A 27,259-nucleotide genomic window follows, 5' to 3' on the forward strand; every position below is an offset into this window, starting at 1 on the left:
GGTCAGGGACAGCTGTAGGGAGCCGGTGTGGAGTCATGGACCTTCCACCTCCACCAGCCCTGGGCTGGGCGGGGATCCTGGGGGTTGGGGTGGGGCGGGAACGGTGGAGGGTCCGCGTGGCTCCCACCGGGCTCCCTGGCCAGACTCCACCAGCTGCCTGCTGGCCTGGCTGGGGGTGGGTCCTGAGGGGGAAGAGAAGAGGAAGGGGGTGGGGGTCTACCGTGGAGAAAAGTGGATGGGTCAGGCCCATCCACTTTCAAAATTGGGATGGCCCCCTGGCCCCCTCGTTCCGGCACCACTGATTATGCTACCTCTGCCTGCTGCAGGGTTCTTAACACCTTCCTCAGAAGTAGCGGCCATATTGGGAGCATGAGTCTGATGCAGTAAGTGTAAAAACGATATGACCGTTGATTAGCATATGACTTTTGTCAATAGTGTTTATTACTTAGAGATTTTATTATTCCCCCCTCTATTCCTATGCTTGTTCTAATGCCACTAGATACTGCCATCAAAATAGAACCGCAGTGTCCTTTCCGGGTCAAACATTTTCAGTAATACATAACAAATAAGATTCTCCCTTTTCAAGAGGTATTAGAAGATTCCAACTATGGGCTGGGTCCTGAGGAGCAATCTGTGAAATTTACAAAGGTGCAAGAAGAGATCAGATTTCCTTCCACTCAGCAAAAGTGAACTTTAAAGCCTGAACCTTCTCCTTCCTCTGGGACATAGTAGGATCCGCTAATAGATTAGTGAGTTTATCTGCCTGCCGCTAGCAACATTATATTCACTGTTTTGGTGGCACTAGTGAAAGCTTTACAGCCTGGACTATAATTGGTAGTAAGACAAGGTGGGCGAGGTAATATCTTATATTGAACCAACTTCTGTTGGTGAGAGAGACAAGCTTTTGAGCCACATAGAGCTCAGCTTCAGGTCTGACCTGAAGAAAAGCTCTTTGTGTGGCTCAAAAGCGTGTCTCTCTCGCCAACAGAAGTTGGTCCAATAAAAGATATTAGAGCGGCAAGGGGTGCAAGGTAATATCCGGGGACCGACACAGCTGCAGTTACACTGCATACTGTAATTTGTGGGGTTAGTTGCTGCCATCTAGTGTCATCTCTTAGATTAGTACAACTTCAGATTAGTTTTTCAGGCACTAAAGAAAATAGCGTCAATGGAGACACGAGGGGTAGGGAAGAAAAACAAAACAAAACACAGGAAACTTTTTTATTAGGACAAGTTTGTGAGAGGCAGGATTGCCCTCTGGTTGAGGCACTGGCTTGAGATTTAGGTGACCTGGGCTCGGTTCCTGACTTTTTGTGATCATTGGTAAGTCATCGTAGGCCCAGATCCTCCAAGGTACCTAACTCACAGCTTGGGCTTAGGCCCCAATTCAGAAATGCACTTAAGCACATGCTTCAGGTCATCCTCGTGTTGGATAATATTTAAGCACGTGCATAATTACTGTCCTGAATACACATAGTGGCCTTAATCTCTCTGGCCTAGAGCCTTAAAGGTTCCCATTGACGCATGTCAGGAGCAGCATGAGAGTCACAGAAAGGGACCTCTGCCATATACCATAGGAGGCTCAGAGGTTTATAGCGGCACTGCCACTGGTTTTAGGATGAACTACCAAGTGTAGGAAGAATATTATTTGAAAGCAGAAATGACCATTACAATCACGTCTACAGGGCTGAGCCGAAGCCCATTGAAAACAATGGAGATTGCCCCATTGACTGCTGTGGGCTTGGAATTGGGTCCTGAGTGTCTTTGTTAGGTTGGACGGAGCCAAAAAGCCCCCAACCCGCTACAATGCCAGTGAAAAAGCATCATGGACTCAACTCTGAATTTTCTGGTTTGCTTTTTATGATTAAGTTACTGTCTTTATTTCTTTGCAAATCAAGAAGGCCTTGCACTGATTCATTGTATCTGGCTAAAGTACAGTCACAATTTAGGGCATGTTCATACACCTGGAAGTTAATGTCCAGCATTAGGCATGAGTCTTCGTCCCATTGAAGTCATTGACAAGATGCCTACTGGCTTTTATGGGAGCAGGATTGGGACCCCAATGCCACAAACAGGTTACCAGAGCAATAAAGACCTCTATTCCCCCTCTGCAGTTTTGCCCATTTTAAGCAGGTCTCTTAATTCCTTCAAAAGAAACTCCAGACTCAGCTGTCGGTAAAGGGATCTGCAGCTCGATGGCAGATATCATTTCAAACACAAACATTAACCTCGATGGCAGATATCATTTCAAACACAACTGTACGGCATTTGGCTTTAATAAAAGATCTGAGACTACAGTTGCTTGGAAACTTTCCATCAATAGAAATTTTGATGGGAAAAAGACGTCCTGGAGAAATTTTCTGGTCAGCGCTATTAAGAAATAAAAAGTGTGCTTTCATGTGAATAAAATGATGCTGACGAAGGGCCTGATTTCCCCTCCTTCCCTCCCCTCGAATAATACCTTACACCATGAGAAGTCCCACTGAATAAGGTACTACTGGGCATAACATTAGAAGAGAAGCAGCGTGTGTGACAGATATGGTAATTTCCCACCATATCATTGGGCGATCTTCCTGTATTAAGTTCGTGTGTCATTGTGGGCCAGGGATTGTCTAATTCCATGGGGGAGCGTTGCCACAACCCACCTAGAGCTAAGAATATGTTGGGGGTAATTAGGCAAATTCACTCAGTGTGTGACACCTCCAGAGAGCTATCACCACCTGGAGAGGCTCATGTAAACTGGTTCAATCTGGATTCTCCAGAGACCAACAGACAAAGAAAGGACTTTGGGATAAATAGCCTGAGTTGAAAGGAACTCATGGCCATGTTTTAATGGACAGGAATGTCTGTCCAGCAGGGGCCTCAATCCTTCCTAGGAGGGGTTGGAAGGACCTTAGCCTCCTGAAGCCCCATGAGACTGATGGGTGACCTCAGGTAAGATGTTAGCATTTGTATAGGAATTCTGTTTTTAATGTTTTCTCTGTAGTGTTTACCCCTTAAGAATAAATGTGCTTGCCAAGAAAGAGCTGTGTGGAAACTCCTAGCTGGGGGCAATTACGCTGTTCATCGCCTCTGAAGAAAAAGAAAAGCACAACACAGAGTGTCTAAGCCATCTGGCTTGCTGGGGATATCACAGTGTAGGCAGAGAACCATGGAGCCTGGTAAAACCCTGCTCAGCAGGGAGAGGGGGTGGGTCTGTGCCCAAGAGAGGTTACAGCTGGGAGCCTAGAGTGGAACATGGAGGGGAATATAGGTGGAGGAGCCCTGAACTGTGACAGCATGATCTAGCAGATAGGGCCATAGACTAGGACTCAGGAGAGTAGGCATCTACTCTTGGCTCCGCCACTGATCTGCTGCATCACCTTGGGCAAGTCACGTCACCTCTCTATGCCTCAGTTTCCCTTGACGCCCTACATCTGTTTCAACTGTAAGCTCTTTGAGGCAGTGATTGTCTCTTGCTATGTGTACATACAACATCTAGCATTCTAAGGCACCAATTTCGGCTGGTGCCTCTAGGCACTACAGTGATACAAATACATGGTAATAAGAACAATCAATCTGAAAAGAAGCACGCATCTTTAAAGTTTAGATTGTGTTAAACGCTAACTCAGGGGTTTCTCCTCAGTTCTGGCAACTCATACTATGGCCCTCCATGAATAAATGCCAACAGATGCTGAGATCCAAAGAGATCTTGGAGTATTTATTAAGGATACGGCTCTTTCGTGCCTATTCTGGGCCTATGAGCTGTGGAAAAATGTCGAGACCGTTTAATGTCTGGCTTTTGTGTTTTATGATCGCATGGCATGAGGAACGCTGACTGTTAGAAATATTGGACTTGCAGAAGCTGGAACCCGCTGACCTTCCACAAGTAATCACTTCTGAAAAGCTCTTCAGCCAGCAGGAAGGGGCAGCAGCCCGAAAAGCAAAGGTGGGTGTCCCCGCAATACAGGTAAAACTGGCACAGTCGTACCTTTACCTTGCACTGCATGCTGGGAAATTCAAGTAGCCCACAGCTTTCCAGACATGTGCTTTGATCATTTACAGAGCTTGCTCTAACGCCCACTGAAGTCAGTGCGAGTCTTCCACTGACTTCAATGGGCTTTACATCAAGTCCATAGTCAGCCACTTCCCACCAGGCGTGCTGTGCCCGTCTCTCTCCATAGTCACTGATGAGAGGTCTTATTTTAAGGCCAAATAGTCTTCTCTATTACGCTCACATGACCCCATCAAAGCCAACGTGGTTGCACCCGTGCAAATGAGAACAGACCTTGTGGTTGTTTATCCCAGGCGTTCTCAGCTTCGGCCAGCTGAGCGCTGCACCGGTGAGCAGGCTGGCTACAACAATGTGTATAGAGGAGGGGAGGGGGAAAAAGTTTGACCAGCTCTTTTGGGAAGTTGCCTGGAGCTGGAGTGTTCCATTTAGGGCTGGATCCTGGTTAAATCGAAGTCAAAAGTAAACTTCCTTTGGACACTGGGGGGAGTAGTTTTAGGCCTCTTACAGGTGCAAAATAAGAGATTGCGGCTTCCCTCATCTTTAATTTTGAGCAGCCTGGCAGATGGGATCTAGGGTGACCAGACAGCAAATGTGAAAAATCGGGACAGGGGGGTAATAGGAGCCTATATAAGAAAAAGACCCAAAAATTGGGACTATCCCTATAAAATCGGGACATCTGGTCACCCTAGATCTAGCTAAAGCAACTGCAGTCTAGCATCAGTAAGCTAAGGGGTCAAAACAACATTCACTAATATTGATTCCCTCTGTTTGTGAATATTCAATGTGAGACATTTACGGCTCAGATCCTCAGAGGTAGCTAGGTGCCTCTCTCTCTCATTGATTTCATCAGGAGTTAGACACCAAAAGTATTTAGGTGGTCTGGATGTTGGGGCCTGATTTTCAGAGGTGCTGCCAGCAATTGGCTTCCAGCAGCAGGCAAACCACATTCTCTGTACGCGGCAATTGTCCTCACGGTGCGTTGGTGACATTGCACTGGATTTTACAGCTGTTAGCGTTCCTTTGGTTTTAACCGCTGAACCCGCTTTTTGCTCATTGACTTTGATGAGTGCAGCCGATGCTCAGTACCTTTGAAAAAATATCAGCTGTCTCCAGGTGAGCATCCAAAAATGTGCCTCATAGGAATTGCAGCTTTCCGCTTGTGACTTAATATACTGCTCCGTAAAACTCAGAGCTATAGCACAAACTATAGTGGTATTTATCTATCAGAGCAAGAGGAGGACAGTGAGAATGCAGTATTGTCAACCCCAGTCACTCAAAAATGATGAGCCAGTCCCCCCCCCCCCCCCCAAAACCATGAGATTTTAAAAATCTCATTATTTAAAAGTCAGCAATGTGGGAGCTCTTCTAATTTTTCACCAGCTGTTGGCCAATTTGGGAGTCACATTTTTAAACTTCTCTGCAACTTGGAGGGCCAGAAACTGTTTGGGTTGGATTTTTTTTTTAATTTAAACTGAGATTTTTAAGTAATAACCTGATCCCAAGAGTTGGAGCTTTAAGAAAAACACCAAATATTGAGAGATGTGCAATAAAATTGAGAGAGTTGGCAACAGACCTCTGTATCTGGTAAGTGGCCTCTTCATGCATTGAAGGGAATGGGGTTGGATTTTAAAGCTGTGAGCTAGTGAGTTTGTTTCAAACATTGCATTTTTTTTTTTAATACCGTGCAAGGAGCTGGAGAAGCGAGTGCAAACTGCAAAATATACGTCTGGAAGACGACAGCACTTACACAAGCTGCAGATGTTAGAAATGAACCGCAAGCGAGAAGAGGTAAAGCTGCAATCTTGGTGGGTTTTGAAGCTGTTTGAAAGAGGGAACTGGAATGATAAAATCCATGCGTGGGTTCAGTGAGGCTGAAGTCAGCCAGTAGGTCTTGTGGTCCAGCTGCTGTTACATCTGGATTCAGATCAGGAAGGGAGATGCTCAGACTCATTTCTCCACCTGGCTGGAGTCTATATTACCAGCCTTTGTCTTCATTGTCTCTCTTGTGGCTTCCCCTTTGTCCTCATCTTTGTATTTGAATTTCCTCACTCGTCAGTGGTTGCCATTGTGCCACCCAGTACTCAACTGGAAAAGGGAAATGAATGATTTTCTGATGACATCCACTCCATGTACTGAATCACAGAGACAATGGGAGCTGGCACCTTGCCTCAGAAACCATCCACGGTGCCTGAAGAGCAGTTCTCTGGGCCACGTTCTCCTCTGTTATTAACTCCAGTGGGATTGGATTGATGTAACTAATTATTTGACCTTCAGTATGTGTGTCTGCTGATGCTTTAGAGAACAAAAGCCTTGTGTTCATCTCAGAACTTAAACTGTGTCTCTCTGCCAGTAGGGAGCCTGCTGGCTTAAGTGTATTGTGTCCCCCACTAGTTGTCCCCTTAATGTTAAGGGCCCGCTGTGGTAGCAGCTGCTAGAGTTATCCAATGGCTCAAGTGATAGTGGCATATGAAGTGGTGGAGATCTCACGTTCAGTCCTGCCTGGTGGATGTTGTTTTATATGCCCTTTTCCACCCTCTCCTCAAGGCAGAGTCAGGCCTTATGAGAGCCAGTGTTTCCCAGTGGGTAGAGCACTGGACAGAGTGAGGAGACCTGGGTTTTATTCCTAGCTTTGCTGGATGACCTTGGACACATGCTCTCAGTTTCCCATCTGTAAAATGGGGATAATGAGACTTTGTAAAGCATTTCAAGACCTTCAGAAGAAAGGTGCTAGACAAGAGCTTGGTATTCTGTATTTTTCTTAAATTACATGGTGGGAATGAGGCCCAGAATATCAATACTGGGTTGGGAAGAAGCACAGATCTTAGTATTTTTATTCAGATGGTCACTGGACTCAGATAACAGTTGAATCTAATATGTTATTTCCTGGAAAAACTGAGCAATTATTCCTGATTTGAAATATTAGCCCTCGCTTGACCACTGTCTGTGGATGACCTGAGTATGACGGGTTCCCCCCCTGGGGTGCCACCTGGAACTGGGGTATCACTGAGCCCAGCTGGTGGGTCAGCGGGCTCAGTGATACCCCGGTTCCAGGTGGCACCCCAGGGGGAACCCATCACACTGAGAACTCAGGCAAATTTGTGATCTGACAGGGCCCAATTCTGCAAACTGGTATTTGAGCTCGTAAAGTTATTCAAGTGCCTATTTGTTTGCAGAATTAGATCGTTAGCCTAAAGCTATGCTGAGTTTAGATGTTAAACCCTTGGAAAACAGTTACCTATTTACTCCTCTGTTGCTCATACAGATGAATCATTTACAAAGCCAGGAGGAACTGAAGAGAAGTCTCCACAGGGAGGAAAAAATCAACAAACAAAAAACAAGGGAGCTCAAGGCTAAGAAAGTCCTCGAAAATCTTCAGAGAAACAATTGCTCTGAAGGGGAAGACCTTGTCCCCATTGAGCATGATCAAACTTTTAATGGAGACCAGGGTACGTAGAGTCATTTCCCCATGAGATGAAAACTTATTTGATGCTTGGAAGTTTCTCACTTTAAGCAAGCCAGTGACTGGTGGCCCTAAACCAGGGGTGGGCAAACTTTTTGGCCTGAGGGCCACATCGGGGTATGGAAATTGTATGGCGGGCCATGAATGCTAACAAAATTGGGGGTAGGGGTGCGGGAGGGGGGTGAGAGCTCCGGCTGGGGGTGTGAGCTCTGGGGTGGGGCCAGAAATGAGGAGTTCAGTGTGTGTGGGGGGCAGGGCCAGCTCCAGGCACCAGCCCACCAAGCTTGTGCTTGGGGCGGCACCTGGTGGGGGGAGGCGCGGTGCTCCGGCTCCGGCCGCCGGGGAGAGCGGGGCCATGGCCGGGGCTCGCCGCCCTCCCCCCGGCGCTCTGGCTGCCGGGGAGAGTGGAGCCGCGGCGGGCTCGCCGCCCTCCCCCCGGCGCTCTGGCCGCCGGGGACAGCGGAGCCGCGGCTGGGGCTCGCCACCCTCCCCCTGGCGCTCTGGTCGCCGGGGAGAGCGGAGCCCCGGCTGGGGCTCGCCGCCCTCCCCCTGGCGCTCTGGCCGCCGGGGAGAGCGGAGCCCCGGCTGGGGCTTGCCGCCCTCCCCCTGGCGCTCTGGCCGCCCTCCCCTGCTGCGCTGTGGGGGGGGTGGCCGGAGGCTTTTTTGCCTGGGGCGGCAAAAAAGCCAGAGCCGGCCCTGGTGGGGGGGCTCCAGGTTGGAGTGTGTGGGGGGGGGTGAGGGCCCTGGGGTGGGGCTGGGGATGAGGGGTTTGGGGTGCAGGAGGGTGCTCCGGGCTGGGACCAAGGGGTTTGGAGGGCGAGAGGGGGATCAGGGATGGGGCAGGCTGTTGGGGCATGGAGGGGGTGAGGGCTCTGGCTGGGGGTGGGGCTGGGGATGAGGGGCTTGGGGTACAAGGGGGGCTCTGGGCTGGGACCGAGGGTAGGAGGGGGATCAGGGCTGTGGCAGGGGATTGGGGCATGGGGTGGGCTCAGGGGTGCAGGCTCCAGGCGGCGCTTTCCACAAGCAGCTCCCGGAAGCATGTCCCCCCTCCGGCTCCGAGGGGCGGCCAGGCGACTCTGTGCGCTGCCCCGTCCGCAGGCACCACCCCTGCAGCTCCCATTGCCAGGGAACCGTGGCTAATGGGAGCTGCGGGGGCAGCGCCTGCGGATGGGGCAACACACAGAGCCACCTGGCCATGCCTCCGCGTACTACGTAGGAGCCGGACGGGGGTCATGCCGGCTGCATCCTGGGAGCCGCACAGAGTGGGGCAAGCCCCCGACCCCGCTCCTTGTCTGGAGTGCCGGAGTAGGGCAAACCCCTGACCCCGCTCTCTGGCGGGAGCTGAGGGCCGGATTAAATACCCGATGGGCCGTAGTTTGCTCACCCCTGCCCTAAACCCCTGCAGCTGTTCAGTCTCCTGGAATGCATCCTACATGTTGTAAAGATGGAGTTCAGAATGGCTTCCAGGAAGCAGAATTAAATATGGCAGCATTGCAATAAGTCGGGGAGCCTCATAGGGAGGAATCTCTGTACCTTCTTAGTTAATGGCTTCTGAGTATGTTAAAGCAACCACAACTATGGCCCACATTTAGGACCTGTTTAGCTCTCTGTGCCTGGCCTCCTCTTTTCACATACGCGGGGGAAAAGCAGCCTGAATGTGACCCCACGCTATCCGTCTCCCTTTACAAAAAACGTTCCATAGTAAGGATCCAAAATACTCTGGAGCAAATCTTCAACGCTATTGCCTCTTTCTGCCACTCTGGCAATATGAAGGGGCCATACAGTGACTCTAACTGGGCAGCTGAGATTCTGTTCCCCGCACCCCAAACCTCGGCCATATTGGTACGCTGTGGGTGTTCATGGGGAATCACTGGAGTCCTGCTTTGTTCCAGTGTTCCCCAGCAATGCCCCTTGGGAACTGTAACAAGCTGCTACGTCTTAGGGGAGCCTTAGAACTACTCTAACTTGTGAGCAGGAGGAGGAATCCCAGTCAGCAGCACCTCCAGGGGCTCAGAAAGTGCAAAAATGGCATGCAGCCAGCTCTGCCCCCTCCTCTTGGGTCCCCCACTGACTCCAGCTTGGCCAGAACCAGGGTCTGGGCCCTACATAGAATCTCAGGGTTGGAAGGGACCTCAGGAGATCATCTAGTCCAACCCCCTGCTCAAAGCAGGACCAGTCCCCAGTCTCTCTGCACTGACACTGTGGGATTGTTGGCTATTCCTGTAGAGGGCATGACTCTAAGGAAGTATTCAAGTGTTTATTTTCTGAGCGTTACCAATTACTAATTAAGACATGCCCAGTTAATTTGGCCACCAAATTGAGTTACTATGGCCGTTTCTTCATTGTAACACACAGACATTTATATCAGGAAAAACAAAGCAAAATACCTGCCCACCATAATAGAAAAGGACTGATTTCCCTGCATGGCACTGGGCCGAGTTCATCCCTGGTGCCAGTACATGGACCTGCACAATGTCAAACTCCTGTATGGTTGCAATAATTAGCATACTGTAGAAGAGGGGACTCAAGGCTGGTTCACTCCCTTGTGGTGGGACTTGGTATAGCAGGCTCTCCTTAACTTTCCCCCCTATCGATAGCTGCTCCAGCTCTGCTGGTTCTCTCCGGCCAGGTCGCTTATAGCTCCCCCCGTAGCCCCTTTGGGGTAACAAAAAGTCCAACAAACAATCTCAAGCCATCTCTTCAGCCTGAGTTCTGAAACAGTATTTGTTTCACCTCTGGTCCCTGGAGTCTTTGCACCCCCTTCTCCAGTGGCTGGTGGGGCGCCCAGGTCCTCCAGCAACTTTTTTGGGTTCAAAAAAGAACTAGATAAATTCATGGAGGATATATTTGCCGGAAGCTGGGAATGAGCGACAGGGGATGGATCACTTGATCATTACCTGTTCTGTTCATTTCCTCTGGGGCATCTGGCATTGGCCACTGTCAGAAGACAGGATACTGGGCTAGATAGACCTGTGGTCTGACCCAGTATGGCCGTTCTTATGTTCTCCCTCTTCCCTGAGCTCCAGCCCAGGGCCCTTTGAGAAATTAAACGCAACGAGACAGACATGGGGCCTGATCCTGTACCTGTTTGGGGCAGGCTTTTTCAGCTCTCTGGACTTTCTCTGCCCCATGCTGACTGGCTGTTTGCTTCAATCTTCCCCCTCCTCCTCTGTATCACCCCACGTCTGCCCCTCTTACCCTCCTCTCCCCTGCCCCCCTCACCCACTTCCCTCACTGTCTCCTCTCCTTTTCCTTTTCTGTCCATTTAGCTGATCCTCTCCTAAATATATGCACATAAAGCAAACAAAATGAGAGAACCCCCCATGGAACTGACTTGACATTTTCTGCCATCACATTGTTCACTCTACTCATGTGTCCTACCCCTTCCCCCAGCCTCTGGCTGTCTATATGGTAATCTCTTTGGGGCAGTGGCTGTCTCTTTGTTGTGTTTGTGCAGCACCTAGCACAATGCGGTCCGGGTCCATGCCTAGGGCTCCTAGGCTCTGCGATAATACGAGTACCAAACAGTTGCTCTTTGCAAGTATAACACTGACAGACCCCGGTCGGCGGCGGGCAGGATCGAACTGGGGACCTCTGGTGCTTAGTGCATGAGCCTCTACTGCATGAGCTAAAAGCCAACGGGCTGTTAGCTAAGGCTGTAGAGCAGACTCATTTTATCTCTCTCTTCAAGTGGTCTCAGATGGGACAGAACACCACACCCAGGACGTGTGTGGGTTACACTAGGTCTCTGGATCCTCTCGAGGGTGCAGTGAAGCAATCAGAACACCCAACGCTTGTCCGTCTAACAATACGACTGTGAAGGGTTAGCGGAGAGAACGGCTGCAAGAGAGCTGGCCTCCGGGCATCTTATGCTCCTTTCCTTCAGACTCTTCTGAAGCCCCCCATGACCAGTTTGGGCTGTGTTCCTGCCTGGGAGCTTATCCGTGTTCTCGTTGCCTCCTGCCACCCCGCACATAGCCACTTGTGAGGTGTAGAGAACCCAGCTGGCTGCCTGCTATGCAGATGTCCTTTTGGGCAGGGACCATTGACTCCCTGATGGGGATTTTTCCTGTTTTTGCTGTAGAAGAGTGACACACGAGCCCACACACAGCCTGATAGCAGGCTCCCCTCATCTAGCGCCCTTTGCTGACAGCCCTTCGCAGCCTGCCTCTTTTTGACTCAGCCCTTTGGCCTGGTTACTCCACCCATTCTGGGGTAACAGAAAGGCCAACAAACAATAGTCCTGTGGCCTCAAGCTGAGTCTTTGGGTCCAAGTCTCGACTCAACAGTCCTTCCACCCTTGGCCTCAGGGTCTATACACCACCTTTTCCGGTAGCTGGTAGAGGAACCCAGGCCTGCCCTCTCCTCTGGGTTCCAGTCCAGGGACCCTGTAGACAGCAGGCAAAAGCCATCTACCTGTGGGTTGGCTTTTGCTCAGCCCCACCTCAGGAGTCTCCTTCCCCTCTGCTGCTCAATCCCCTCAAGGCTAGTCCCAAGGCATGAACTCTCTCCTGAAACTCTTCTCTCCAGTTGAGCTCCCCCAGTCATTTGTGCAAACCCTCTCACAGGGGGTCCAATCATTAGCCAAGGCTACCTGATCGCCAGCCAGTTAGGATTAGCCGGAACGGTAGCCAATCATTGACCATCGCAGACAAGGGTGAGTCGGAGTCTCCTTAAGGGGCCAGCCAGCCGGTGACATTACCTTGTACATCAACACTGGCCTTCTCTTGCTCCCAGTCGGAGCCTGAGCCACACAGCTCTCTTGGCAAAGGCTTCAATTTGCGCAAGAGGTGTTTGGAAAGCTGCCAGCACCCAGTGGATTACCAGTGATTGGTTGCCTCTGGCCCATGTACATGGATAGTTGGCCACCCTTGCCAGCTACAACCCCTTCTCGCTGACTCATCTCACCTCTCCCAGAGTAGTTTCTTCAGCAGCTGCCTTCTTTCCCCTGGCTCCATTGGTGAACGTGGCTGAACCACATGTTTGGGGCTCTGGATGGCACACCGCAGCATAACTCTGGTCTTTGTAAAGACCAGCAGGCTGGGCCCATGTGAAGAGAGAATCCAAGATACACACAGATTGAGGCAGGGAACAGAAAGCTCATGGCCAGAATGGTATGTGTAACATGTAATGCTTTAGCTTCCTTAGCCTCGCTGGGGAAGAGAACGGAGCAAAAGCAGTGATAAGTTAGACTTCTAGGAAAACATTATGGGCATAACAAAAAAAACGGGGCTTCCAGAAATTCTGCTTAGATTTTCAATGCCATAGTTGTCCAAATTTCAAAAAAGTCTGTCCAGTTTGCACTCACGTCTCCTTAGCAATGGGATGGTGTCACGGGGCGCAGTCCTCATCGCTAGACTGGCGCCTCCTCCTGGTCATGCTGGGGATTAGCTCAAGGCCAACACTCACATCGGCACTCTGTCTCTGCTCCCACCTACGGCTCCTCTCTCAGCTCCCAGAACCGTAGCAACCTCTTTGCAACTCAGCCCTCCAGTTAGGTCATCATCTCTGTTTCTGCCTTCTTGGGGGGAGAAAAGGAGGGGGCAATGTGCATATCACTGTCCTATTGCCCAGCCACTTTCTCAGTGGTGAGAGCTGGGGGTGTGTGTAGAAAACCTGGGCTTGCCCACCTACTACTCTGGGCCCCAACCCAGGGACTTTGTAAATAGCAGCCTCCTGCGGCTCCTCTGTCACCTCTGTCAATGCGGCTCTGTTTCCCTGGGCCACTTCCCCATGGCCCCAGCACCTTCTTTGCCCTCACCTCAGGGCACTCAGCAGCTCAGTCCTAGGAGGCAGTCACTGCTCTGTCCAAGATGCTTCTAGTTCTCTCAGTCCTCCAGGGATGCAGGCCTTACTCCCTGGGCTCCTAGCAGCAACTGATCCTACTTTGCTCTGCAGCTCCTTTTTATCTGAGCCTGCTGGGCCTGGATTGGTTGCTCCCTGCAATTCCCTCCCCCCGATTGGCTGTGTTTCACACAGCCTCTCTGGATCCCTTGGAGGACTCACCTCTATTGCTTCTTCTGGGACAGGGCATGAGAAACCCCTGCTATGCCTGTGGGGGGTAGGCACCCCATCACAGATGGGTATAGCTTTTGGTGTGTAGGTGAGTGAGGGTCTCTATGGATGAAATTTATCTGTCTGTAGCGTTGGGGTGCCAAGGCCCAGGCTCCACTTTCATCCTACGTGAGCCCTCAACACAGGCTTCTGCTGGCCTGAAGGCTGAATTCAGCTGCAGAGGGCTGAATTTCACCTTTAGCCTCATGCCCTGGATGAAAGTGAGTGTGAATCTGAGATCAGATTCAGGCCCACTAGCTCTAGGGGAAGATGGTGAAGAACCCCAAAGACTCAGGAGTGTTGCTGGACCAGAGAGGAAGGGGAGTCACAGCTGAATACGGCTGGCAAAAGATATTTTAATTAGATAGCTGCACTAAAGCCACCTTCAAAAGGCAACCTACTGTCCTAAAGAAACCCTTTACAGTGCACCCTGTGGTTTCTGGTACACTTTGGTTAAACCTTTAATTACAGGTTATCTCTACTAGATGCCCAGTTTTTACTGATTGGTTGGATGGCCACGCAAGGCACATTCTACTGCATAGGCATATTTATGGGGAACAGAGATCACTGCATTCACAGGTCATGCCAGGACCACATTGCTCAGGGAGTACGCTGAAAATAACACAAGCTGCCATTCGGATAGCTAGGAGAGTGCAACCTGCCTCCTGATGGAATACCTTGAACTGGGCCCTTGCGACTGAAGGGTCTGGAGTCAGCCAAGGACAGCAAAACAAAATCCGGCTAACCCTGAAGTGATGCTTCTTCCACAGAGAGGCCTTTGAGACTGAGGAGCGTCTGACTCCTTTTGATGAAGAGTTTATACGGACGGCTCTGCTCAGTCCACGTGCGTATTACTCAATAGAACAGTGACTCCGCCATAGCCTACCTGTCGGGATGCACTGTAGTCAGCCGTTGCTTACACTACACAGATGGTACAGCCTTAGCAATTAATACAAATTCACGGTGGAGCGGGCTCCTGTCCCCTCTAATTCATTTGATGAAGAACTCATTCGGAACTGCTTCTCTGAACCCTTTAACTCTGTTCACATTTTTTTTCACACTACTCAAGGGCCTGATTCCGATCTCACTGTCAATGGCATAAATCCAGAGTCACTTCAATGAAGTTAAGGTAGATATACAAGTGTGAGATGTGAATCAGGTGTAACGCCGAGAGACTCTGGTCGGCAGCGGACAGGAGCGAACCTGGGATCTCGGGAGCTAAATGCGTGAGCCTCTACTGCATGAGCTAAAAGCCCCAGGGCCCTTAGCTAAATCTGTAGCAGACTCATTAATCTCTAAGTGGTCTCGGTGCCACTAGAGGGGACAGAGCACCACACCCAGGAGGTGTGTGGGTTACCCGGGCTCTGAGTGGTTTGAATTTGGGCAAGATTCTGATCTCTGCAGTAATAATGCCATTAAAACAAATGGAGCTTTCCAGTGATGTAGCTGGCATCAGAATCTGGTTGCTTTGTCTGCACCTTCATCTTTCCTAGCACAATTTCCCTTCCACTTTACACTTTGGGGTTTCCTTTTCTTGATTTATGAAGACCCAGCACAGTATAGATCATTGCAAAAGCACTATTGTCATAATCACATCAAGTATCTTTTGCTTATGCTGTATAATAATAACTAGCCGCTGCAGGCCCGTGCCGTCTCACAGCTGTAAAGTCAAGGCTGCAAAAAAGCTGAAAATGTCTCAGATATTAAAAAATGGGCAGTTACAGACTGCATCTGCCAGTGACAATTGAACCTGCTGATATTCTGAACCAAAAGAGCTCTCAGCCATGCCTGTAGCTGTTTTTCTCGCTTCACACTGACTCAACAGACATTCTAGGCTTCAGATTGATGTTTGGGGTTATTGGGTATGCTGGGTGGGCTGTTGGGTGGGCTGTTGTGTTGAGCAAGTTGTGCTGGGAGATTTGTGTTTATTTTTACAGGCGGAGAGTGAGGGGGGTGTGCTGCAGGGAAGGGCTGTGTGTGCTTCGGGTTATTGTGTGTCCTAGTTGTGTTGTCGTGTGGGTGGTTGTGCTGATTTATGTTTGGGAGGTTGTGCTGGGAAATTTGTGTTCTTTAATGCAGGTGGCAGTTGGGTCCACAGGTGCGCAGCTGGGCCAAGTACTCTCTCCTCTGTGCAGGCTCCCTCATACAACCAATGAAATTGTTCCATGCAAATTAGCTGTAGAGTCAGGGTGGTGATTGGTTGCATTACCTCTGATATCACAATGGTCTAGGATGCTTGACGTAGTGTAGGTACATGCCTTGCTGTAGCTGTACACAGTACGGGTGTAATTCATAAAGTCAAAATGGTTGAAAACTTAAATATTGGATGGTAACGTACGGCGAATCCCAATAATGATTGAACTTGGTGATACCCTGAACAAAAAGAGCTCTCAGCCATGCCTACGGCTGTGTCCATCGCTTCGCACTGACTCAATAGATATTGTAGACTTCAGAGGGAGACATAGAGAGACATTCCAGGGATGTTATTACTTCTGTTACCACTTAGTGCTTTCCATCTGAGATACCTTACAAGAACGGGCGGACGGGCCTGCAGTTAGGGCATTTGTCTAGCACTTGGGACACCTAGTGTCAATTCCCTGCTCTGTGACAGACTTCCTGTGTGCCCTTAGGTATGCCACTTCGTCTCTGTGCCTCAGTTCCCCATCTGTAAAATGGAAAACACTTTACAACCTCACAAGGGCGTTGTGAGGATAAACACATTAAAGATTGTGAGGTGCTCAGACACTATCATAATGGGGGGGGCATATAAATACCTTTGATAGGCAGACATGATTGCTGGCAGTAGAACCCAGGAGTCCTGACTCCCAGCCTTATGCTCCAACTACTAAACTATGCTGCCTCTTATCACACCATAGATTTAATCATTATGCACCTACAAATATAGAGCTCAACCCTGCCTGGTGTTCAGCACCCTGGCCTGACCCTGCAAAGTACATAAGAACTTGGGCTTGACTTCATTGCAGCCAGTCATGTGCATGAAGTTAAGCACGTACGTATCTCTTTTGCTGGATCAGGGTCGCGTGCTCCACAGCTTTTGGGACCTATTCACACCACTTATAAAAAAGGGGGTTGGGGAATGAACAAACGTTGTACATAAAAGTATAAAATCTCCCCCCTTTATGACTAAACATAAAAACAATATTTGGTTTAAAATTTGGAAACAGCAGAATAAATAGAGGTGGGTGACATTTTTTGGTCAAAACTTTTCCAAGAAAAATGCAGATTCGGCCACATTGAAACATTTTGTAAATTCATGTCGATTTGCTGAATCGTTCATTTAAAATATTCTGAAAACATCAGACCATTTCATTTGGCCATTTTCAACTTTTTGAGTTTTCGGTTCAAAAGGACTGTTCATTTCAAATTTTCCTTTAATTTGATTTTTTTTTAAATCCAAAAAACAATTTAAAATGGTTGAAATCAAAATGAAATGTTTTGATTTTGTTGAGACAAAAGGTTTCATGTGTCCGGAATAAAAAAAAATGCAACGTTTTCATTCACCAACATTTTTTTTTTAAATTTTGTTTTCAGTCTGACCTGAAACATTTTGTTAAAATTTTTCAAAATTGCCAATGAACCAGAACATCTATTATTCAACCAGGTCTAATAATAAACATGGCATTCTAGTACTGGAGTTATTCCAGAACGTATCTGTTGTGTCTCATGCTCTTTACACCAGTGGTTCTCAAACTAGGGCCGCCGCTTGTTCAGGGAAAGCCCCTGGTGGGCCGGGCCAGTTTGTTTACCTGCCGTGTCTGTAGGTTCAGCCAATCCCACTGGCTGCGGTTCGCTGCTCCAGGGCAATGGGGGCTGCAGGAAGCGGTGCGGGCCGAGGGATTGGCCGAACCTGCGGACGTGGCAGGTAAACAAACGGGCCCGGGCCACCAGGGGCTTTCCCTGAACAAGCAGCGGCCCAAGTTTGAGAACCTCTGCTTTACACAACAACAATATAAAGAAAGCACAATGGGCACATTTGGATTCAAATAATCATTTTTACTAAATATTTATGAACATTCAGAACCTAATTACATACAGATGGCTACATTAGCTGGTTTCTGATGGCTTCTTGAACATAAACATGGTGAGCACCATTAGAAGGCTCAGAAACTATTTAAAGACAAATTGGAGAAATGGTCTGAGTTAAACAGGATGAAGTTTAACAAAGACAAATGCAAAGTGCTCCACTTAGGAAGGAAAAATCAGTTTCACACATACAGAATGGGAAGAGACTGTCTAGGAAGGAGTACGGGAGAAAGGGATCTAGGGGTTATAGTGGACCACAAGCTAAATGTGAGTCAACAGTGTGATGCTGTTGCAAAAAAAGCAAACATGATTCTGGGATGTATTAACAGGTGTGTTGTGAGCAAGACACGAGAAGTCATTCTTCCGCTCTACTCTGCTCTGGTTAGGCCTCAGCTGGAGTATTGTGTCCAGTTCTGGGCACCGCATTTTAAAAAAGATGGAGAAATTGGAAAGGGTCCAGAGAAGAGCAACAAGAATGATTAAAGGTCTTGAGAACATGACCTATGAAGGAAGGCTGAAAGAATTGGGTTTGTTTAGTTTGGAAAAGAGAAGACTGAGAGGGGACATGATAGCAGTTTTCAGGTATTTAAAAGGGTGTCATAAGGAGGAGGGAGAAAACTTGTTCACCTTAGCCTCTAAGGATAGAACCAGAAGCAATGGGTTTAAACTGCAGCAAGGGAGGTCTAGGTTGGACATTAGGAAAAAGTTCCTAACTGTCAGGATGGTTAAACACTGGAATAAATTGCCTAGGGAGGTTGTGGAATCTCCATCTCTGGAGATATTTAAGAGTAGGTTAGATAAATGTCTATCAGGGATGGTCTAGACAGTATTTGGTCCTGCCATGTGGGCAGGGGACTGGACTCGATGACCTCTCGAGGTCCCTTCCAGTCCTAGAATCTATGAATCTATGAAAGGGACATTATCCTTTTCCTATATGCTACAGCATCTAACACTTACAGTCTGAGAATTTTTTTTACATAAGGAGAGAAAAGAAAAACAATAGTTTGCTTAGCACAAATTTTGGAATTGGGCCCTCGGTTCCTCTGATGCGATTTCACAGTAAACCCTTGATAAATCCTCTGCAATTGGGTGTGCAACCCAGAATAATTAAGAAGATGGTTTTCTTATTTTTAGGAAATACATGGGATGGAGAATTCTTGGAGCGACACGAGATGGCTGAATCCTATCCCAGCCAGAGCAGTAAAGTGGAAATGTGGTTCGTAAAACATCAGGAGCCACAAGATCTATTTTGGGACAGCTCTAGCACTGACTCGGATGACTGGAAAAGAGAAGAGAGAAAGCTGGGTCGCAGACCTGCACTAGTGAGAACCAAGACGGAGAGAATCCCTCTGTTTGATGAGTTCTTTGATAAGGAATTCTAACGGCAAACGATCCGGGTGGGACTGGAGTCATGCACTGAAAAAACTCAGTTCTCGGATTATGCTTTAAACCCACTGGATGGATAGACTGACGCTGTTAAGAATTACTTCTCTTGTGAAGTAAATAGAGTTTGTGCAAGTATGAAGAAATACAAAGGAACACTGCAGATACGGATATAACCAAACCCATTTATCTTTGCAGGTCTTGAAGGGCCACTATTGTGAAGGTGCATCTGCTTTGTGGAAAAATATAATGAGAAATTCAGGGGTATATACAACAATATATTGGAACTGACATTATTTATCATGCAGCTGTTTTAATGCAGCTAAGATGGGGGCACATAGGGGGATGCCACTGAACAAGAAATAAAGGGTAAGACTAGTCCTACAGCCCTGAGACACGCAAAATGCCTATTGATTTTGGCAGGAGTTTTGTGTGAGTTTGGATTGTAGGATCAGATGACCCGACTCTCAGGAGAATTACTCCCTCCTCTTGTCTCAGCCCCCTGCTCACCTTATTACCTTTGCTCTGCCCTCTTCTCTTTTAAGATCCTCTTTGGGGGAGAAACACCTTCAAGGTAGCTCATAGGGCCTAGCCTGGCACATCCTCACCCTTTTGTCCTATTGACATTTACGAGTACCTAAGCACACTCACAAGAGGAATTATGGAACTAACAAAACACATGCCTTACCTTGCCATTCAGTCACACTTTGACCTCCCCGTCCTCTTGTTGGTATGTCATCTAATTAGCTCAAGATCTGCAAGTGACCTTTGGCTGGATTCTGACTGCACTTATACCAGCATAACATAGTTGACTTCACTAGAACTACTCCTGATTTATAAAGATATCAGAGCACAGTTGGGCCGGTTGCCACCATCTGTCTATAAAGAACCTAGCAACAAATAGTAAATAAAGATAATTGATCTTAAACCCACATTCCCTTCCCTCAATTTTCGACCTCTTTTATCCTTCAAATTAGGACATTTATTGTCTATATACTTAGATGGCCCCATCATTGTAATGCTGAAAACTCATGAACATTAATGAATTTAGCTCAGTATTACAATGTTAGGTAGCTCAGTATTACAATTCCCATTTTACAGATGCGGACTCAGATATAGAAATATTATGGTTGGGATTTTCATAGGAGCCTAGGGGAGTTAGATACCCACCGCCAACTGTATTTCATTGGGATTTGGGTCTTTAACTCCCTTAGGCTCTTTTCAAACTCCCAGCCTAAGTGGCTTGCCCAGGATCAGAAAGTCTGTAGCGGAGACTAGATTTGAATCCAGATACCCAGTTCAGAGTCTCAACTGCAGGCTTGTACTTCCTTATCCCCTCTATCCATGCATGTACCTGCCATGTAATGAGTCGGACTAGATTGTCACAATGGTCCCTTCTGGCCTTATAATCTATGAATTTTTGCATCTCTGCCTGCTTCAACCATGAGAAAATAACTGACACTGTCCCAAAAGTTCAGACGAGGTACAGTGATTGCATGACAAAACCCCTACAAAGCAAACGGAATAAAACAAAATTTTATTTTGTTAAAATAAAACAAAAAAGAGATTAATTTTGAGAAGACGACAATGTAAACAGTAAAGGTAGCTAATGACTAATGACTGTTTTACTTGGATTCTATGTTTTAAAAAAAAATATCTCTGTGAACGCTTTCCAGATCTCACTTAACAACCATGGATAGGAAAGTATTGTGAAAGCTTTATTGGGTAGAGAAAAAAGTCAGCGGTTTAATGGGATGGAACAATTCACCTGGCACTAGACTATACACCTGTCCTCTAAATGATTCCACATATTTCCCTCTTGTGTTCCCATCTGTCAACAATTAAGCTATAATTGGTGGAAATGGAATTTATCCTAGACAAGTGCTGATTAGTTTAGCGATAGTTGGGTTGCAAGCGTATGGAAACACTGCACACGGCTAAGAATATGTGGAATAATCAGCCCTTTTCACATGTTTTATGGGAGGAAAAGATATGTAACATTAATGAATCAAAATTATTACGTATGACATACACTTAGCTATGGAAAAAATGTTTGCTGTTTTTCTTGCAGGTCAGAGTTCTTTGATGCCAATCATGACAATTTTCAAATGTATCGATTTATTCTAAATAATTGTAACCTTTACAGAGGCAGACTGCAACTCATTTTTACTCTGATACGTTCTAACACTGGAAATTAAAATGCTCTCCTTTCTGTTAAGCCTGGAATTTAGACTCTCTCTCTCTCTCTCTCTCTCTCTCTCTCTCACGCACACACACACACACACACACACACAGAGCGGCTGTATCTCCAAAGATAACCACTACAATCAAAATTCTTTTGTGGAGAGCCACAGATTTCAGACTTGCATCTGAAGAAGTGAGGTTCTTACCCACGAAAGCTTATGCTCCCAATACTTCTGTTAGTCTTAAAGGTGCCACAGGACCCTCTGTTGCAGATTTCAGATGGTTGCTACCTTCCTATAATTTTAAAGGTATGTCATTATGATTGGCTATTTATACTGGGTGAAATTCACCCCATAGAAAGGGGTAAATTTCTCCTAGTAAGAACATCCACACACAATACCAGTACATAACGCTGGCCAATTTTGCCTTCTATTTGGCAAACCCTGATTCATTATCATTCTAATGCAACAGAAACCCTCATATCTGCTTTAGGAGACATAACTCGGCTCAAGCCTTAACGGAAGAAGTGTCATCAGGAGCATGCAGAACTTTGGGAACTGTCTGTAGTTTAGTGACTAGTATGAGCTCATCTGTTGCTCAGTGCTCTGTCACTTATGTGTTTATCAATCTCACAGTGCAATACTAGGGTATTTTTAAAAGTGGAACTAGATTTCGATTCTGTAGGACATTTTCAACCAGTTCTTAAGAATGTTAAAGGTCAAGTGCAACCCTAACATGAAAATCTGATGTAAGCACAGGTTTATTCAATGGTAAAAAGCGGCGTTAATGTAGAATTAAGATTGCTTGGTGGTATGTCGTCCCTTTGCACAACACTGAGTTGAGCAAAACTCAAACTTCTGAAAACCAGGAAATGGAGAATTAAGGTTGCCCATGCAACCTTAACTCTGCCCTTGTTCAGCAATGCCCCAATACGCCCTGTGACCACACCTATCTTTACACTGCCAGCCCCATTCACTTTTACACACAAAATCCCATATAACGCTATTAAAGAACAAAAAGGAAACATTTTAAAAAAATTGCCTATGCCACCTTCCCTTTATCCTCTTTGAACAATGCCTCAATATACATGTAGCATGTACTCACATTGGTCCTTGGTACTATAAGCTTCAGGAGGTTCCAGATTCTGGTGCACACTCACAGACTTAGTCAACTCCCTAGAAAGAATACCACATGTGTACAATCTAAGAACCATTTCACAGTATGGGCAACCTTAACTCTGCATTTCCTGGACCTTTAGTTTTGCTCAACTCAGCATTCTGCAAGAGAATGACATATCACCAAGCAACCTTAACGCTATGTTAATGGAGTTTTTGCCATTGAATTTCCTAGGTTTTTTTTTGAAGATGAACGGATATGTTGTTGGTAGGAGTTAGTCATTTAAGCAGTTGTACATATCATGTCTCACAATTAGTGCACTGAGCCAGTCACCTCTCCAGCCCCCATGTGCACACACTCACTGTGCCCCACCAGGCCTGCTCCAGAATACCTCCCAAGCCATGCCCCTGACCCATTTAAAATGTTCCCCCCTAAAACCTGGCACCCTCCCCACTACTGTACCCAGGTCTCCTCAACACAAGCAAGGAATGTATCTCCCTAAAGCCTTGACTCCCTGGCATACTGTAGTAGGAACAGAGCCTGAGACATAAGCCCTTGTATCAGAGGCCTGGTATGAGGCAGGACCTGCTCACAGAATCTGCCAAGAACAGGGTGAATATTGCAGAAATACACATTCCTAAGAAGTGCTAGTCACAAAGTACTCACGCAAACACATCCCGATATCAAGTGGTAACAGAACATCCTGATCTCAAGGATGGTACAAAAACATTTCCCAAGGATAACAGGAACACACTAACCCCTCCTTAAAGATAAGGTCAGGATGACAGTACATAATAAAAATGTTTTAATCAAATCAACAGGTACAAGGTGATGGGTGATAACTAGCTATGTTAGAGGGCAGTAACTAACTATGTCAGAGGGGCAGTACTAACTTGTTTGTATTGGGGTATAAAGGTGTATCTCAGAGGGAGTATCTTTGTCTAGCCTAGGGAGGAATGGAAAGTCCCGCTGTTCACTGAGCTGGTCCATTGTTATGGGCATACATGTATTAGTGGACTGGTAGAGTCTGCAGGATGCTAGCACCATGCTTTGTCAACAATAAACCTGGCTGGGTGCCTTCGTCCCTTACTGAATCTTGTGGTCATTGGGCGGTTTGCTCAAGGTCTGCCGTGCCAGCTGTCTGCACAGGGCTGGGGTAGCACACAGAGGGAACACACCCACGCAGCCAAACATCTATCAACATCTAACCACACATATCAATGTTTCTATTGCTGTTACTTCCCTCCTATTATAACCTGACTCACATCCAGAGCCTGGAGTGAAGGACAACTATGTGACAGTGGAAAAGTTCTAGGGTCCTGGAAGGTTGGGGTGCACTGGTAGAACTAGGGATGCAAGAGGTTGGGCTCCACTGGCAGAATTGGGGGGTGCCGTGTCTCCCTCACCAGAGCCCACAACCTCTTTCACCTCCCCTATCATCTATCCCCATCTACTCCTCCCCATAATCCTTTCCCCTTTCTACACACCCACTCCACTGCCACCTAATACACATTCCTTCGCAGGATAAATTCACTTGTCTAATTTTTTCCCTCCAAAGACTTCAATTATATTCTCCCCAAAATAAAATTGTCACCCTTGACTCACAATTGCAGCAACTTCCAGGCACTCTGTCCAAAACTCTTTTTGTCTTCGGTGGGGGCTTGTGATTAACTTACCCTTCGATATGTTGATTGAAGGGTGAGCTCACATCAGCTATCAAGAAGTCTGAGAGTCATCCAGTCATTAGAACCTTTCAGTTTAACAGTACAAGGCATCAGAAATAAACTGTGTTTGGAGGGACAAAATCTTGGGAACCCCTTGGTCAAGTGACCCCAAATTTGAGTCACTAAAGCTGTCCCACGTCCCCACAAGGCACACCACATTTCAAAGGAATCCAACTAACCTTTTGGATTTTAGAGCATTTACCGCAGTCGAGCTTTAAAGCTTAGAAAATGGCAGAGATGGAACCCCTCGAGCTGTTTTTCTGCATTGGCATGTGCACAGTGCAAAAATATACATTGTCTTAAATATCGTTCTCAAGCTGGGTCCTCCAAAGATTTAGGGAGTGCCATGCACTACCTTGGGTAATACTCAATAGACTGAGACCATTTTGACCCAAAGCTCATCAACGGTTTGATCAATTCTGGGCAAAAAATCCCCCCAAAACCAAAACCATACAACCCCCCCTAGAAACGTCGTTAAAAATAGCTATTTTTTCAGGGCTTATATCTCCAGAACCCCTGGCTCTAATGACTACAAGTTTAGGCCATTAACCCTACCCTGCACCCTCCAGAAGAACACCAAATCTCAGATAAACACAACGAAACACGTTGATTTTAGAGGACTTAGAAAGGCTGACCTTAAATAGATATCACGATGCAACTTTAACTACAGCGTTGCTCCCTTACCACTATAATATTCCAAATGTCCTTGCTAACCAGTGTGCATGAGGACATCATTTAGCATAGAAATAAGTAATAAATGTATCTCATTAGTATATTTAGGCTCTGCGACATCCTTCCGGCAACACCTGATTTACTAGCTACAGTGGTCACCATTATAAAGTCAATGTGTACCTTTAGTCGACAGGTAAAATCTAAAATACTAGAGTTATTTCCAGTTCTAAGCATATGGGAAATGGCAATGGTATGTTCACTTATATTGTGTGGTAAATGTTGGCATATGTTGATTTTCTAAATGGTAACCATAGATACCATGGGTTGCAATGACACTTGTGTTATTTGATGTCACAGAACTATGCCTGCTGGGTAGAATGTAGCTAGCAAGCCAGGAAGTACTGTGAGGAAGATTTCACTTCGTGTAAAATAAGTGTTTAACTGGTTAAAATGTAATTCTGCACAGGAGGTGTGGGGGGAAGGAGCATGCTCAGTACAGCATCTTTGTAGACTAAAATTGCCAGCTTCTAACCAACCTCTATGGAGCAGGTGAGAACTACAATTTTCAGAGGCTTATAGCTTGGCCAAGTTTGGGTGGAGTTTCCCAGGGATGGCAAAAGGCACATCACTGAAACTAGGGTGATGCCTTTGCCAAATTTCAAGTCCCTGCTCCAAAGCACAGAGTCGCTAGAGCTGCTCAATGAAACAGTTGTAAGAATTTTTTAGTATGGGCAAAAAGAGGTATTTTTTTCCTGACCTCATTCTCAGAAATAGCAGAACCATTCTAGCTGATTTTTTTTTTAATTCAGCCAGAGGCAGATACTTGGCCTATGAAATTTCAGCCTAAACGGTTAAAGTTTGGTAAAGTTATAAGCAATTAAAAACAGGGCTTTATAATGGGAAATGTCCAGCAACCTTAAATATAGGCATAGTGTGTGTATAGTACTGTTATTGTTCACATGACATGAAAAATGGTTTAAACATGCTGGCTTAGGAGAAGATTTAAATAAACAACGTTGAATGAATCCAAAACCATGTTGTCTTTGGATCTCACCAAATAGTTTGGACTGACATACTTCCTTAAACTTCATGGGATCTATCCTGCAAAGTGCTGACTGCCCCGCCCTCCATGGGAGCTGCAAGGGTTCAGCACCATGCAGGATCAGAGCCCATATTAGAAAATGGGTGTAACCACCGTCATCAGAGAACTTGCAATGCAACTATAAAATATTCACAAGCTTTAGTGAGCGTTTTATCTCAGCTGGGCCATTGGAAGGTGTGGGATGGGAAAGCAATCGAGCTTGCTACAATCTGCTTATATCAAAGATGTGAAAGAAAAGAATTCAAGAATGCTGACTGGAGCTGCTGTGTCTCAGGCTGCAAATGGAAATTAAAGTAGTATCATCCCTTTGAACGATATTGGCCTTGGCAAGTTTACATTTGCCTAACTATGTAATCTCAGATTGTTCAGTGATACCACAGACCTATATATGTCAGCATCTGGCATTGGACAGACACTGACTCAGCCCTCTGGGTTTTCAACTTCCTTAAAATAACCCCAGTGCTTGGAGCGAATTGTGTTTGCTTTCCCATGATGAATGAGGGAGCGGGCTTTGGGGAAATCAACAGCACGCTATCAAGGAAGTCAAAGGAAGCTGCTAAACATTCCTTAGAACCAGGGTAGCCAAAGTATTCAGGAAGTTCCCCTTCGCTTTCAAAATATCACCCTGATTTCTTTCACAATAAAACATGGCCAGTTTTATGATGCTGCTAGATGAAACCCCCACCTCATCCCCCGCTTTAAAGCATGTGTTTCAGGCTGGTCCTTAAAAAAAGGAGTCTATGCTGATGTTTGCTAGGGGAGAGACTGCATTCATTTTCTAATTTCTTAGCGTCCCCTTTGTTTCATTTTCTAATTTCTTAGCGTCCCCTTTGTTTAATATAGTTACCTCTTTATATTAGGCAAGAAGGAACCTGTTTATATAAAGTAGCAGATGACCCCGATCTTCGCTCATAACTCAGAGTGAAAGTATGGGAAGCTATATTTTTTCCTAGAGATGGCCATCACTGGGGTGGGTTTGGTTTGGCCAAACCTCATAGGCTGGAGTTTGATTTTGCAAAACCAAAAAACCAAAATGAGGGATGGCTAAAGTCTGAGTTCCATTTTATACAAACTCCAAAGTTCAGGGGATTTGGATAAATAGTTTTGGCCCATCTCAGTTTTGATTCTAATTGAGACTTTCTGCTTTTCTGGATTTCCTAGTTCCAGCTGGGCCTAGAAGCAGATGGTTAAGATGCTCTGAGAAAGTCTACAGATACCTCAGATAGTCTACCTTGGGTATTTCCATCCTGGCAGGAAGCAGGAAATACCAGAAATCTCCGGACAGAGCCTGTTCTCCGGAATTCCCAGCCCAGTTTTCCAGACTCTAAAGAAATGGATGAGTATCTGAGACTCCTGATGCTTTTCTGCACCAAACTGCCAAAATCTGTAGTTAGCCGGTTAAAAACAAACCAAGCCACAAATCCCTTGTATTAGCTACTTAGGACCCTGCCATGAGGCAGGGTTGCCTGTGATGCCGGGGTCTGGACTTAATGACCCAGGAGGTAGCCCTTCCAGCCCTATGTTCC

General features: G+C 46.7%; 1 protein-coding gene across 3 annotated transcripts in view; it reads left to right on the forward strand.

Moving 5' to 3' along the window:
- The window catches only part of CCDC198 (coiled-coil domain containing 198), a 28,833-nt gene extending 7,680 nt beyond the window's left edge, over positions 1 to 21,153 (forward strand). For all 3 annotated transcript variants that reach the window (XM_065593846.1, XM_005295557.4, XM_065593845.1), the window contains 4 exons: positions 3,842 to 3,928; positions 5,684 to 5,782; positions 7,257 to 7,440; positions 18,687 to 21,153. In XM_065593846.1, the coding sequence (XP_065449918.1) occupies positions 3,842 to 3,928; positions 5,684 to 5,782; positions 7,257 to 7,440; positions 18,687 to 18,934 (618 nt within the window). In that variant the 3' untranslated portion in view covers positions 18,935 to 21,153. The remainder of the gene's footprint in view (positions 1 to 3,841; positions 3,929 to 5,683; positions 5,783 to 7,256; positions 7,441 to 18,686) is intronic.
- The last annotated feature ends 6,106 nt before the right edge of the window (positions 21,154 to 27,259 follow it).

The sequence above is a fragment of the Chrysemys picta genome, chromosome 4 (assembly GCF_011386835.1).
Source record: "Chrysemys picta bellii isolate R12L10 chromosome 4, ASM1138683v2, whole genome shotgun sequence".
Classification (NCBI taxonomy): Eukaryota; Metazoa; Chordata; order Testudines; family Emydidae; genus Chrysemys; species Chrysemys picta.